This window comes from Hyperolius riggenbachi, chromosome 7, assembly GCF_040937935.1.
Source record: "Hyperolius riggenbachi isolate aHypRig1 chromosome 7, aHypRig1.pri, whole genome shotgun sequence".
Lineage (NCBI taxonomy): Eukaryota > Metazoa > Chordata > Amphibia > Anura > Hyperoliidae > Hyperolius > Hyperolius riggenbachi.
In genome coordinates this window covers 211,444,304-211,459,123 of record NC_090652.1, presented here as the reverse complement: position 1 = coordinate 211,459,123, position 14,820 = coordinate 211,444,304, and the positions used below count along the sequence as shown (strand labels likewise).

At 41.2% G+C, this 14,820-nt stretch overlaps 1 protein-coding gene across 2 annotated transcripts in view; it reads right to left on the bottom strand.

Moving 5' to 3' along the window:
- BMPR2 (bone morphogenetic protein receptor type 2) overlaps window positions 1-8,081 on the bottom strand; it is a 209,525-nt gene extending 201,444 nt beyond the window's left edge. For both annotated transcript variants that reach the window (XM_068245113.1, XM_068245114.1), the window contains exon 1: window positions 6,848-8,081. In XM_068245113.1, the coding sequence (XP_068101214.1) occupies window positions 6,848-6,920 (73 nt within the window). In that variant the 5' untranslated portion in view covers window positions 6,921-8,081. The remainder of the gene's footprint in view (window positions 1-6,847) is intronic.
- Window positions 8,082-14,820: the final 6,739 nt, after the last annotated feature.

Sequence of the window (14,820 nt, the reverse complement as noted above, 5' to 3'; positions counted from 1 at the left end):
GCTTTTCACTGTTCATTCGATCAGGAGAGGTCTGGGTAAGGGAACGTCTGCCTTTCAATAATAACCAACAAGTTGGGAGGATATTCAATCTGTACCCAACAGTGATGGTCACTATGTAAGTCTCTGATTTGCTAGTCATGATCATGTGATGAAGCAGGAAGTGATCACAGCAAATCAGAGCTTTGCAAATCTATGAACTGATCAACCAAATCACATATTTCTTCATGAGTTCTCCTAGACATGACCATCACTAGTACCCAGCAGCAGAATAGCCCTTTAACAAACATTTTTAGCCTGGGTTCCAATATAAACAATACAATTTGTTTTAGCCTTGTCAAACTCAACATTCCTCTTCCAAAGACTAACTTCACCATTAAAGGTTTAATTATCACTAAAATCACGGTATACCTTTATGAATTTACACAAACCATTTAAAGCAGCAAATGAAGCAGTGCTACATGTATATGTAAATGCCTGGTAATACTTCAGAACACAAACAGACATCGTTGGCATCATCTAAACATTTGTACTACCAAAACATGAGAGAGAAATCTACTGTACAGGCAAAACATGGACAGAGGTGCTGCAGAGCTTGCACAGTACAAGTATATAATTGTGCTCAGTGTTATCAATCTGGCATCAGCCGGTTTAGGTCTTCTGCAGACAAAGCTGATTAACAAAATCATAGGTTTGTCCAACTCCATGCGACAACAGTTGCCATAATGATTCACCCAAGAGTTTCCTTGGTAATCAAGCCTGCTTCTCATATGGTAATGAGGACTACTTTGTGCAATTCAAGCCTTTTTTTAACCCAGCGGCACTGATGTCCTTGGAAGCTATAATTAACCCATTTTAATGTTGATCCATCAATAATATATTCAGAGAGGCCTTCACAAATCTAAGCATTAAGTGCACAGGATTAGGACACATGCACTACTGGTATAATCTAAATGGTGACAGGCAAAACAAGATAGTGACTGCATGAGTTTTTAACAGAGATGGGTATAATTAATTCAGTCATTGGTAATTTCACCTTAATTACCCTGACGACGAAACACAATTGTAAGCCTAAAGAAAGCAGGCTGTACTCAACTAAACAACATCAATTATGTAGAAATGTTAAACTCAATTACTCTTCATCTATCAGGATCACATCATGTACATCTTGCTAAATTAGGTAGCCAATGTAAGCAAATTCCAGAAAATATATGTATTAAGCAAGGTAAAACAGATGTGCTGTAAGGGAAATGCACAGGAATTGTAGAATGAAGTAGTTGTTTGTTTAGGCATCATTACTGCTTATTATAAGTAAGGAAAGATATTTAATTACATAAGGCCCCGTTCAAACTTGCGTTTCTCTGCCAAACGGACCGGATGACCTGACCGGATCCGGATTGGAACCGTCCGGTTCTGATCCGGATCCGATCCGGTCAGGTTGCATCAGGTGTACATCAGGATGCGATCCGGATCCGTTTGGCAAAAGAGAGTAGAAATAAATAAAAATTGGGGGGACTGGGAGGTCAGCAGAAGGTGCACCTGGGGAATCAGGTCCTCCGCTGTATAGGCCTCACCTCCACCTCCGACATACTGCCAACAGCTCCAGCACGTTAAAAGTCACTGCTGCTCCACTCCAAAATGCTTGCCCATGTGTCCCCATCCAAAATCGCCGCTAGAAAACGCATAGGAAGTGGGGTAGAACGTCAGGTGTTTGTAGCCAGTGTGTTCTGTGCTTCCGTTTCCCATTGGTTTTCTGTTTCCGTGTGAACGTCCGCATAGCCTTTGCATTGCTATGTGGAACGTACGTTCCGTTTGTACAGTATACGGTCCGGATCCGATCAGGCGGATCCGGACAGGGAACGCTAATGTGAACCGGGCCTAAGGAGGGAACCAATGATTTTTATTCAGCGCTGCCGCTGCGTAATACAGCGCTGTGTAATATGCTGGCGCTTTATAAATACAATAAATAGATAAATTCTGATCTGTCATAGCTGTAACATAAGAATACGTAGAATGTGTTTCTTGTTTTTCTCTCATTGGATGGATCAGCACAGCATTTGAACCATTCTGTGTATGTATATTTTATATCATAAAGAATACTAACTTGTCAGAGACTATGAAATGCATTTGAAGATCTCATCTTTGCACATGCTGTACTGAAGAATAAAAGTTCCACTGGCACTAAAAATGTACTATACATATACATTTTTGCACACATATTTTGTTAATTAGACACAAACAGCATTTATTTTCCAGCTTGGAATCTGTACTCTGCTTCAGTACAGACAGCCCAGATATTTCCTCCTCCTGCATGGGTATAAAGCTGTACAAAATAGATCTTGCTAATTAGTTTTCATTACAGTTTTTCTACAAAATTCTTGTGGTGCTGGGATACCATTACTTAATTGGGTACCTGTAACACCTGAGAAAAGTGACTAACCTCAACTTGTTTGGTTGATTTTTGGAGTCCTTGGCATTAGCAGTGTGGAACAAGGCATCAGTGGCAAGGCTGATTGATGTCTGTTGGTGCAGTTAGCTACAGAAAAACGCTCCAAAAATTACTAGGCTTGCTTAGAAAATCGCTAGGCACATGCCTAGAATTGCTCTGAAAAATCACTTCAAAAAGCGCTAAACGTTTGTGATTACGCTAGCGCGTTTTGGTGTGCACTGGCCCTTAGACAGGGCTGGAATTCAGCTAGGTTATACTAGGCCTCTAATCTAGACCATAATTATTTGTAGTTTACAGTTGCATTTATCCTTTTACCATATACAGAATGGTATTCTTATGTGAAGAAAAACCTCCACTTTCAGGAAACCTAAACATGCTGCCATCCTAAGCCCAAATGGCATTTCTACAGTATAACTCACATATATACAAAGCTGACAAGCACTTCATATCTTGTTAACTTTTCTGCCTGCCCAAATGCATCATAACTGCTTAAATCTACATTCATATATATTAATTGCAGTTGAAATCCTAAAAACTCAACCTAGTGTTTCCAAATACTGGTAGTGATCAGTCTGTATCTGTGTAAATAGTTTTTTTCCTAGATGGCTACTTCCAGTGAAACATACAAAAAAATGGATGTGATAGCAAATCAGTGACTCAAAGTATTAACTAAATTGAGCATGTCTTAAAACTGAAGAAACTATCTTTGTGTGTGTGCACGTGTGCATGCACGCACGCACACACACACCTTAATCCAAGTATATCTGCCTTTAGGCCCATACCCACAGAACAACAAAATGGGTACTGTCACCGTACGATGATTGCTATAGATATGTTATGCCGGACCTTTAGCGATGTCTGACGTCCAAGCACCGCATGACACACTGTTCTCATGTTCCCCCACACGATGGAAACTGCCTGGTCAAAATTGCTCATCGTCCCTCCACCCCCCACATAGCAACATGCAGATCCTCAGCCAGCGGCTGATGGCACAAATGTACAGCGTCGTGGCTGCTCTTTTGCCCGACAAAGATCGGTATCCAATCCCTTAGGCGACAGAGCTAGGGAGAAAATCTTTAGGTGAGTATGTAGCCTTTGGCACAGGAGATACGTCACTAAAAATCAACATCAAAAATATGGTTGTAAAATATCAAATTGCACGTGTTGTGCCGCAGCTAAAATCAGAAAAGGACATATTTATAAAGCAGTGATATGTGGTTATACTTGCAAAAATCAGTGTTTTCATCATTGCAAAAAAAAATCATGTGAAATCGTTTATATCATTTTTTCTTCTGTGAAGCAGTTCTGTCCCTGAAAGCCAAGGCTTACTTATTTATAAAGCAGTGATATACGTTATCACTGTCTGAAGTGTTCTGAATTAATATCGCCATCCTGCAAGTCAATGGAAAGAAAAGCGCCTCTTGACAAGCCGAAACCAAAACCAAAAAGAGTAGCTTCAACTGAACACCTTCTCACTGTTCTATAAAACATTTCATTGCTTCTACAGGGTGACATCTTCAGGTAGTGAAGGATATTCCTGGCATTTCATAATTAGAGGTAACTTAATACAATTAATTGCCATGCAGATATTATTTGTACAGCTGAGGGTGTGTACTGTCTCTAAAATGATTAGGAGAACATAAAAAACAGCATTGAGTGTTGATGACAAGTGATGTCAAAGGCCCACTCCCCTCTGTAGGCATGGCTGCTCCAGTTTGACAGAAACAGCCTCGTTTACCCCTTGTGCAAACTACATTTCTTGTCTGTCTAAAAAGTGCACCTCAACATCCTTAAAGCTAACTGAGCTGCATAATAAAATTTTATTTTTTTTATTAGTGTGCTGTAGGAGAAACTAGGTTTGGGGTGAGAGGAATTACCTACGGGGCTGGTCCTGTAGCCTATAGTCTGTACGGTGGACACCATATCCTTCCATACATGTCACAGTTTCATATTGCTGGGAGATGTAGCCCTTGGATGCATGTACAGAGAAGTACTCACATTCATGGACTACATCTCCCGAGGAAAGAGGGGGGCGGGGGAATTAAACTGTGGCATGTATGGAGAAAATTGCCCCTATAATCACTCCTTAAAAAAAGATTGACTTTAGGCTACAGTCAAATATTCAGATAGGGAGAGGCAGTTCCTTCACATCACCCTCCCAATTTTTTCTTCTTAAGGGGAATGAATGGGGAGGGGAAGAGGGGGAAATGGAGGGGTGATGGGAGGGAACCTTGCATCAAGTCTGCTTTTACCTGTTTGAATACTCCTTAGCCAAAAGTCACATTTTTCGAGAAGTGATTACAGGAGCCCGGAAGGTGTGCGTGTGTGTGGGGGGAGGAGGAGTGGAATGGATAATGCACAGAGGTATGTGAATCCAGCATGGACATACCTCTGTCCTTACGTTCGGTAGCTTTGCCTCGGTCAGGTGTGCATTAAAAGAAGCCATTACAAGGTTTACCTGCAAGCACTGTATGGACCTGATGAAGCATGCAATACCTGTGAAACGAGTTGTCATTTTGAACTGTATCTTTTGTCGCCAGTCCCCCAGTGTTGGTAGACTGCAAAATTCAGACCTGCAAATGTAATCTTCCTATGCTGGAGCATACACTTACTTGGCGGTTGTCTGATCTCATCAATGTACTTAATGTATCAAGTACTCTGCACTTCTGAAGTTATCTGTACTTATAATGGCCTAGGAATCTCCTACACACATCAGAAATGAAGAAGCTGCTCTGTAAAACTAATGAAACAGTTTCTACAATAGAAAAGTATGTTCAGCTGAAGCTACCTCAATTTTTTTCTCCTGGCTATACAGTGACCAGAAAAAAAGACATATTGCCCGACAACCACTGCATGACTATTGTGTTATCGCTGAGTTATTGACAAGTTATCACTGCCTGAGGCTAGTTTCAATGGTTTTTCTCCCATTCTTTAATACTGACTCATCCCAGCGCTTTGTCATTGAACTTTCTTGTATTGTGGCTTTAAAAATATCATAATCCAGACAGAGGTGTCACCGCAGACGAAATCTATAAATACAGCCTAATACACACAGTGACATGTGGAGAGCAGGACTTATGACACAGAGAGCCAGCACTTTCTCAGGATCAGAAATCTGAGCTGTTTGCAATGATTCCTCTGCTGTGCAGCTATTGAGGTGCTCACTAGTCACCACTCCCACTCCAGCAGCATGCTGTCTGCATTATCCATGATCTGGTGATACTTTACCTCTTCAAACACCAACATCTTACTGATTTTTCAGCAAAATAAATGCAAAAATGGTGTAGCTCATTTATATCTCCATTTTCCTGCAAAAGCTTCCCAGCACAGACATTTGCTTCTGATTCACGCAGTTTCATTATTTCTGACTCACACCATCATTCCCATGACTCTGCTAATCACTCTTTTTTTGCAATCAATTTCGCTTAAGGCAGATATCTTTCAGACGGCTACAAGTCATCTTTTCTAATTCTTGTGGCCATTTTTTCTTATAACACAAAACTATTTGAAAGAAAAACCCGAGAGTAAATCTATCTCCAGTATAAAATAAAATAATTAAAAAAAATCAGTGTATGGCATTTTAGGCTTTATATAATTAAGCCAAAATAACAATTGGTTTATATATAATTTTGTTTCCTTTCTCCGGCTTAAGGTCAATTTTTTATTTTTACTTCTGACATGCAGTCATGTTGCATTTGTAAAGATATCCATAGCAGTGTTTAGTGTCAGCTTAGCTTTATTGTTGCATTTGCTATGCATGATTTTTCTCCTTTTATTTAATAGATCCTGTCTGGTTACCATTCAATAGTTTTTTTTGTTTCCTGTCAATGGGAATGCATGGCAAATGCAGCACAAACACATCACAAATGTGTTGTAAATGCATCATAAAAAGCAACCCACTGAAGTCACGCTGTCTGCCGGCTGCACTTATGGCTGCTTCCGCACATATTGATTTTTCCAGCCAATCTCATCACTATGCTTGAATCTACTAGTGATCTATTGCCCCCAACATGATAAATCAATCCATTTTGATTAAAATACCAAAAGTTTATCAATCTTATGGAGATCAGGCATATTGAAAAACCCTCTTCAAGAAAGCTGGTGGAGGAACCATGGGGAAAATCGACAGCCACATAGCCCTGTACTGGCATCATGAGGAGAACGCTAACAGTTTGATCGATCCTTGATTAGATTTCTGCTGAAATCTAATCAAGATCAAGTGGACAAGTTGGTAAAATCAGTCATTGCTACCCAATTGATCACTTGCCATATTGAGCCAATATCGACCTGTATTTAGCCAGCATAACTTGTTACTGAGTCTGACGCCCATGTACCCTGTACTGATGCAAATCAATACCCGCATGAGACAAAAAAAAGTCTGTCAGATGAAAAGTGACTTACCAGCAGCTGTGGCCAGAAGCAGGGTGGAATGTAAGGAGATCAGCAGAAGAACCAGAGTCTGATTTGAAGCCATAACCTCGGTAATCCCAAAAAAAAGGGGACTGCGAGAAGACACAGGAAAGAAACAAAAATAACCAAGGGTGAATATAATCCGATTTCACAATAAATGTGATTGTGCCTTCTAATCCATGAGAGGCAAAGGCCCTTCTAGCGCAGGATCCTCAGTGGACTACACTGCGTCCCCCTGTCAGTTATTGCTCATTCCCAGTAAGGTGTTAAGCATGAGAGTCTTTTCTCCCTGAGAAATGCAAATATTTCCAGCTTGTTCACAGCATCAAAATGTACTTACAAGGTCCTTAATGACATCTTCACATGCAGTATTACACAGGAGACGCTGCACCCATGATCACCTCCTTGTAGGGGGAAACACAAACCATAAAAACCATCACTGCCACAGAGCTATAATTCTCGCTCTATACTGCAACACAAATGAAATAAAATCTCTTAAATCAAGGGCACAATTTCACAGAATTCTGATGAAAACAGAATATCTTGTTTCAAGATAAAACAGGAGGGTGTTAAATGATTAAATGTAATGATTTTCTTCCATGTTTTCCTAACGTGTCCATGGAGAGTTTTTTTTCCAGCATCCTTTTTTTCAGCGGATTCTTTTTTCCTGAGTTACTCCTTTTTTTCCTCCTGCCAATGGAAATGGTTTTTACAATCCATTTGTGAAGATTGTAGCTGTTCTCCCATTTGAGGAGGGGCTGATGCAGTCAAGTTCCAAATATCCTCTTCTCCAGCATCAATAAATATCATAAGTCTACAGCATGCAGCTGTCTGTCCCAGATCCAAGGTATTCCCAGCTTGCTCGGAGTTATCTTCCCAAGATGAGGCCCTGTACAGGCTGCAGAGGGTAGGATGTGTCTGCTTACTCTTGTGGTGTAAAGAAAGCCTTGCAGCATTAAGGGGGCCCCCTCAGCAGCGCAGCAGCTCCCCTCTCTTCCCTAGGGGAAGCCACCTCAGGGAGTGTTCGCTAATGTGAGAGGGCTGAGGAGGAGGAGGGGAGCTGAGGACTGAAGTGTTGATGAGCAAGGCACCAGATCGCCTCCCCTTCTTTTCCTCTCTCACACATACACAAACCTCCTCCTCCTGCTGCTGCTGCTGCTGCTCCAGCTCCTGTGTCACAGCCAGACACAAAGAGGCCTCTCACACGCCCAGACTGAGGGAGAGGAGGGAGGGCAGAGTCTAGGCCTGGAATGCTTTCTTTTTTTTTTTTAGCCCTTTTTTAAATCAGCTTTATTATACACAAACAAAAGAAACACCCAGTTTTCTTTACTAGAAATATAGAACTTTTGACAGCAAAATTCACACCCCGTTTAATCTACTGGACCAGCTAGGTTAATACACAGCATTCACTTGTGCAAAATTGCAGGAAGAGCAGAAATTCCATTGATTACACTGGCGCCTGTTCACCAAAGTGCAATGTGATGCAGAACAGCTGAAATACGTTCTGCTGGCTATAAAATTATAAGATGGAAGCATTATACATTCATATATTGCTGAAATGTTTCATTGTAATTTACAGTCTAAATCAAATAGGTTTACACTGGGGCTTTGGGTGCCCTGTAAAAATAGACAAGACACAGGATACATATATTGAGGGACTGTCCTTTTGGAACCCAGTCCCTCTGTCCCTCTTTCTTACTCATTCCTTGAGGACGTATGTAAATATATATATATATATATATATATATATATATATATATATATTTATATATCATACCTCCCAACTTTTTGAGATGAGAAAAAGGGACACTTAAGCCACGCCCCTGCCACACCCCTGATCACACCCCTAGTCACGCCTACCATAAAGATTTCATGAAAAAAAGATGTTGTTTTATAATTCAAACCACACTGGTCCTCTCTATCCTGGTTCATTTTCCTTCATATTAACATTTTAAAATTAGTAATATATCAATTTAAAGGAAAAGAATAAAGTTTAGAGTCAATGAAACACATTTTTTTAATAGAGAAATATATATATTTACATAGAAAGAGGGACAAAGTCCTGAAAGAGGGACAATTGAGGGGGAAAGAGGGACAGAGGGACAGGGCTTAGAAAAAGGGACTGTCCCTCCGAAAAAGGGACAGTTGGGAGCTATGATATATATATATATATATATATATATATATATATATATATATATATATATATATATATATATAATATATATATATATATATATATATATATATATATATATATATATATATATATACATATATATACAGTGATGTGAAAAACTATTTGCTCCCTTCCTGATTTCTTATTCATTTGCATCTTTGTCACACTTAAATGTTTCTGCTCATCAAAAAACGTTAACTATTAGTCAAAGATGACATAATTTAACACAAAATGCAGTTTTAAATGATGGTTTTTATTATTTAGTGAGGAAAAAAAACTCAAAATCTACATGGCCCTGTGTGAAAAAGTGATTGCCCCCCCTTGTTAAAAAAATAACTTAACTGTGGTTTATCACACCTGAGTTCAATTTCTGTAGTCACCCCCAGGCCTGATTACTGCCACACCTGTTTCAATCAAGAAATCACTTAAATAGGAGCTATCTGACACAGAGAAGTAGACCAAAAGCACCTCAAAAGCTAGACATCATGCCAAGATCCAAAGAAATTCAGGAACAAATGAGAATAAAAGTAATTGGGATCTATCAATCTGGTAAAGGTTATAAAGCCATTTCTAAAGCTTTGGGACTCCAGCGAACCACAGTGAGAGCCATTATCCACAAATGGCAAAAACATGGAACAGTGATGAACCTTCCCAGGAGTGGCCGGCCGACCAAAATTACCCCAAGAGCGCAGAGAAAACTCATCCGAGAGGCCACAAAAGACCCCAGGACAACATCTAAAGAACTGCAGGCCTTACTTGCCTCAATTAAGGTCAGTGTTCATGACTCCACCATAAGAAAGAGACTGGGCAAAAACGGCCTGAATGGCAGATATCCAAGGCACAAACCACTTTTAAGCAAAAAGAACATTAAGGCTTGTCTCAATTTTGCTAAAAAAAACATCTCAATGATTGCCAAGACTTTTGGAAAAATACCTTGTGGACCGATGAGTCAAAAGTTGAACTTTTTGGAAGGTGCGTGTCCCGTTACATCTGGTGTAGAAGTAACACTGCATTTCAGCAAAAGAACATCATACCAACAGTAAAATATGGTGGTGGTAGTGTGATGGTCTGGGGTTGTTTTGCTGCTTCAGGACCTGGAAGGCTTGCTGTGATAGATGGAACCATGAATTCTACTGTCTACCAAAAAATCCTGAAGGAGAATGTCCGGCCATCTGTTTGTCAACTCAAGCTGAAGCGATCTTGGGTGCTACAGCAGGACAATGACCAAAAACACAACAGCAAATCCACCTCTGAATGGCTGAAGAAAAACAAAATGAAGACTTTGGAGTGGCCTAGTCAAAGTCCTGACCTGAATCCTATTGAGATGTTGTGGCATGACCTTAAAAATGCGGTTCATGCTAGAAAACCCTCAAATAAAGCTGAATTACAACAATTCTTCAAAGATGAGTGGGTACAAAATTCCTCTAGAGCGCTGTAAAAGACTCGTTGCAAGTTATCGCAAATGCTTGATTGCAGTTATTGCTGCTAAGGGTGGCCCAACCAGTTATTAGGTTCAGGGGGCAATTTCTTTTTCACACAGGGCCATGTAGGTTTTGAGGGTTTTTTTCTCACTAAATAATAAAAAACATAATTTAAAACTGCATTTTGTGCTTTTGATGAGCAGAAACATTTGAGTGTGACAAACATGCGAAAGAATAAGAAATCAGGAAGGGGGCAAATAGTTTTGCACATCACTGTATATGGAAAAATGTATTTATTGACTCTAACCTTAAATTAACTCATTATTTCTTATATTCAAATATGAAGGAAAAATAGTTATGATAAAGAAGAAACAATTAAATTTGAATTATAAAATGACATATTTTGCTTATAAATTCTTTATGGTATGCAGGACCGGATTTACATCACATGAGCCTATAGGCACAGATGTCCTGGCACCTTAGACTTTGCCCTCCTACAAACCCCCACCAGACTGCACCACAACTGTGCTGGCTGTCACAGCTGTCACTTCTTCCTTACTTCCCTTGCCCATCATACATAACTACAGATGCACCTTAGGCCCCGTTTACACTTAATCAGTGGGTAGACGTTATTTTTTCTTCTGCATAGCAATGCATTGTGAAAAAGATTTCAGTTAAAATGCGTTAACTGGGAAAGGTGCCATGGGAAAACATGGGACTTACTTTGAAAATCAGTTGACCTTTCAGTTATAACTGAGAACAACTGATTAAAGAAAACCTGAACTGAAAATTAAAAGTCAAAATAAGCATACACAAGTCATACTTACCTTCCATGTAGTCTACTCCTCAGTGTCTTTCTCCTGTCCCGCGTCCTGTTTGTCCACTGTGATCAAGGGAATTTTCCGTCGGCCATTTTGAAAATGGCCATTACCCATAACAGCTTTCGGGTCAGCACACAGTTACACTGTAACATCGCCCACTTGAGCCATAGGGAAACATGGACACATCAGTTCTCCTCTCAGCTATAACTGACAGCAACTGATATTTTACTGACAGCAACTGATATATTTCAGATCTGACAAAATATTGTCAGAACTGGAAAGGATTATTGTCAGAAGAAAAGTGTGCGCTTCTGAGAGGAACTGATGGCAAGGTAACTATGTAATGTTCATTTGAAGTTACCTCATGTGTTTATTTTAAATATTTTTACTCAGTACAGGTTCTCTTTAAGTGTAAACAGAGCCTTAGCCTTAGGTAGCCAGAGGTAGCCTAATTAAATATTAAGTATCTAGTGGTGCCTCCAAATGAAGGGAGATCTGATCATTGGAATGCCGAGAGCTGGGTGAGTAACCTCTCATTTACGCTCTGCTTGGAAATCTTTATAGGCAAAGAGGAAGGGAGGGGAATGAGCCGCCTTTCCATGTTCAGGCGCCTATAGGCATGTGCCTACAGTGCCTTATGGTAAATCCGGCCCTGATGGTATGCTTGACTAGGAGCATGGTGGGGGTGTGGCAAGGGTGTCTTATGGCCCATACTCACGGGCTACAATTGTGGCCGCAACCACGCGTGCGTGTTGCGGCGACAGGTCGCCTATGAGTATAAGGCGCGCACCCCGAACCGTCGGTCGTCGCTGCTGTCGCCAGGCGATTGGTGGCGGTCAATCGCATGGTGACAGTTGCCGCCGCAACTTCGCCGCAACTGTCGCTAGTCCGCGTGTGTATGCGGACTAGCAACAGCAACCTAATAGCCGGAGCATTGAGTTTCCGGCAGGGGGGAAGGAACGTCGACGACAGCTTCCGTCGCATCCCTAGTCCCACTTCCGCGTGTGTATGCAGAGGGACCTGGCGACGAGCTGTCGCCAAAATGTCACGCACACGCTCCCGTGTGCTAGCGACATGCTAGAAAAGTAGCCCGTGAGTATGGGCCATAAAAGGTATTCCTCTGTTATCTCAAAATGTTGGGAGATATGAAAGTGCTAGAGCTGCAGCCATATGGAGCCCAAAGACTCCTTACTTACTCCTTACTGTGATACATTCTGGCTTGAGCTAGGATTTAACACCTTTGTCTAAGGGTTCAAACCCAACATAAAAGGCAACAGCCTTACCCTTACACTCTCCAGCTGACCATTGGATAGGATAGCAGCAGAAAGAAAAAGTGGTATGCTTGTGATGTGCATTGCAGTATACAGTGGAGCATACAGTTAAAGGGTTCCTGAGCTTAGCTGTATGCCAGTATTTATACTTACCTGGGGCTTACTCCAGCCCCATGAGGTCCATGGGTTCTTGGGCCTGGCGTCCTCTTCGGTGGCTCCAATCAGTAGCAATCCCCTCCAGTATTCTGGCTGGCAGTGCTCTCTTGCGCATGTGCGGCTCGGCCGCACACGCACCGCTCCGCTAAAGGAGTACGAGTAAAAACGAATTGGCTCTTGGGTGCATACAAATCAATAACCTTTATTGAACATATCAAAATGTAATATCAAATACATCATACATTTAAAAAGCACGCTTATCAAAAATCATAAAAACAGGTCATTTGCCCATATGCCAATAGAACTTGGTCACTCTATTGCTTTGATCTTACATATGTGTATATCTGGGAAGAGGCTGCAGTCCTCTAAAACCCAGAATCAAAAAATCGTCCATACACAGTCATCTGGTACAAAAAATAATACATATTCTTAATGCATATTTTTTGTTCCAGATGACTGTGTATGGACGATTTTTAAAACTGCAGTGTTGAAAAGCAAGAGTGCTAGCCACTATGCCACCCATTTAACTTTCTTTTCAGTTCAGGTTTGCCTTTAGAGGGTACCTTTGTGTTTCGCCTTTACAGGTATAGCTGGTGGCAGTTGACAAACTACAGTGCGAAGGAAAGGAACTATGTGATGCTGGGGTAAATGTGGAAAAAGCATTTTGTTGTAAGGTTCTGATGCTCCCCTACAGCATGTTGGTGCAAGGATTGGAAATGGGAAGATAGTATGAGCAATGTCCAGTTTTTTGTTTTTAAGGCTTTTTTAAAGAAAAAAAAAATACAACAAAAAAATGTTAATGTTAACATTACTTTTTATGTGCCTGCTAAAAATGTTTGTGATGGGCATAATCTGTTTTGTGATAGTGGTCCTTTAAATGAGATTTTAGAGTCAAAAGGTACCCCCAGACAGCAAGCATTAAGTGCTGATGTTATTGGGGTGTTTCAGTATGTTTGGGCCATTGAAAGCCATGCAGTTCAGTCCGATTAGCAGCAACAAGGCTAATGGAGGACAGGCAAACATTTTCCTCCTGCTGGCAACTTCCTCTTTCCGGGCAATAAAAGCAGGATCAACTAGGTACTTGAATTAATATTCTTTTATTAATATAAAAAATCTTATTTTTTTGGTGGTGGTGGAGGGAGGGACTTATTTTAAATTACAGTAAACCTTGGGTTGCAAGTTTCTTGTTTTGCAACTGCTTTGCAAGACAAGCAAAACATTTTATAACATTTTGACTGAATAAACAAGTTTGATATACAAGCACAGAACGTACCGTATATGTACAACACATCGTCACAACTAAGCCAATGGTTCTTCTCCTTTTGAGGCTGCAGGATTGTACTTAATGTGACTGTCGGGGCTGTAGAATGAATCAGAATAAATTTTATTTGGCCAAATAAGATTGCACTTAAAAGGAACTTGACTTCGCAGTTGCTTAATGAACACAGACAATACGATACAAGGACAGACAGTATAGCTATTACAAGAACAATATGTAAGTTGAAGTGCTAGTAAACAGGGTGAGAAACGTTAATTTTTGATTCTGTGTGATAATGCTTTCAAGACGATGCAGTTCTAGCTTAGTTCTACATTAAGCATGGCTACCACCGGAGGGGACATGCCGTTCCTGCGCCTGGAAGTTTTTGTTACGACTGAACGGTATCTCAATCCTGAAGGCATAAGCAGGAAGATGGAGTTAGCAGGGTGAGAGTGGTCAGAGGCAATCTTCGTTGCACTCTTTCTGCACCTGCTAGTGTAAGGATCCTGCAATTTCACATTTCTGCAAAATCCTCAAAAGGAGGGTCACTGGGTAAGCTCCTTGTTAAAGAGAGTCTGAAGCGAGAATAAATCTCGCTTCAGACCTCATAGATAGCAGGGGCATGTGTGCCCCTGCTAAACCGCCGCTATCCCGCGGCTTAACGGGGGTCCCTGATCCCCCACATCCCCTCCGTAATGCGGGGGAGCGCTTCCTGGTTGGGGCAGGGCTAACCGCCGCAACCCTGCCCCACGCGCGTCTGTCAGCGCGTATCTCCGCCTCTCCCCCGCCCCTCTCAGTCTTCCTTCACTGAGAGGGGCGGGGGAGAGGCGGCGATGCGCCACTGACAGACGCGACTGG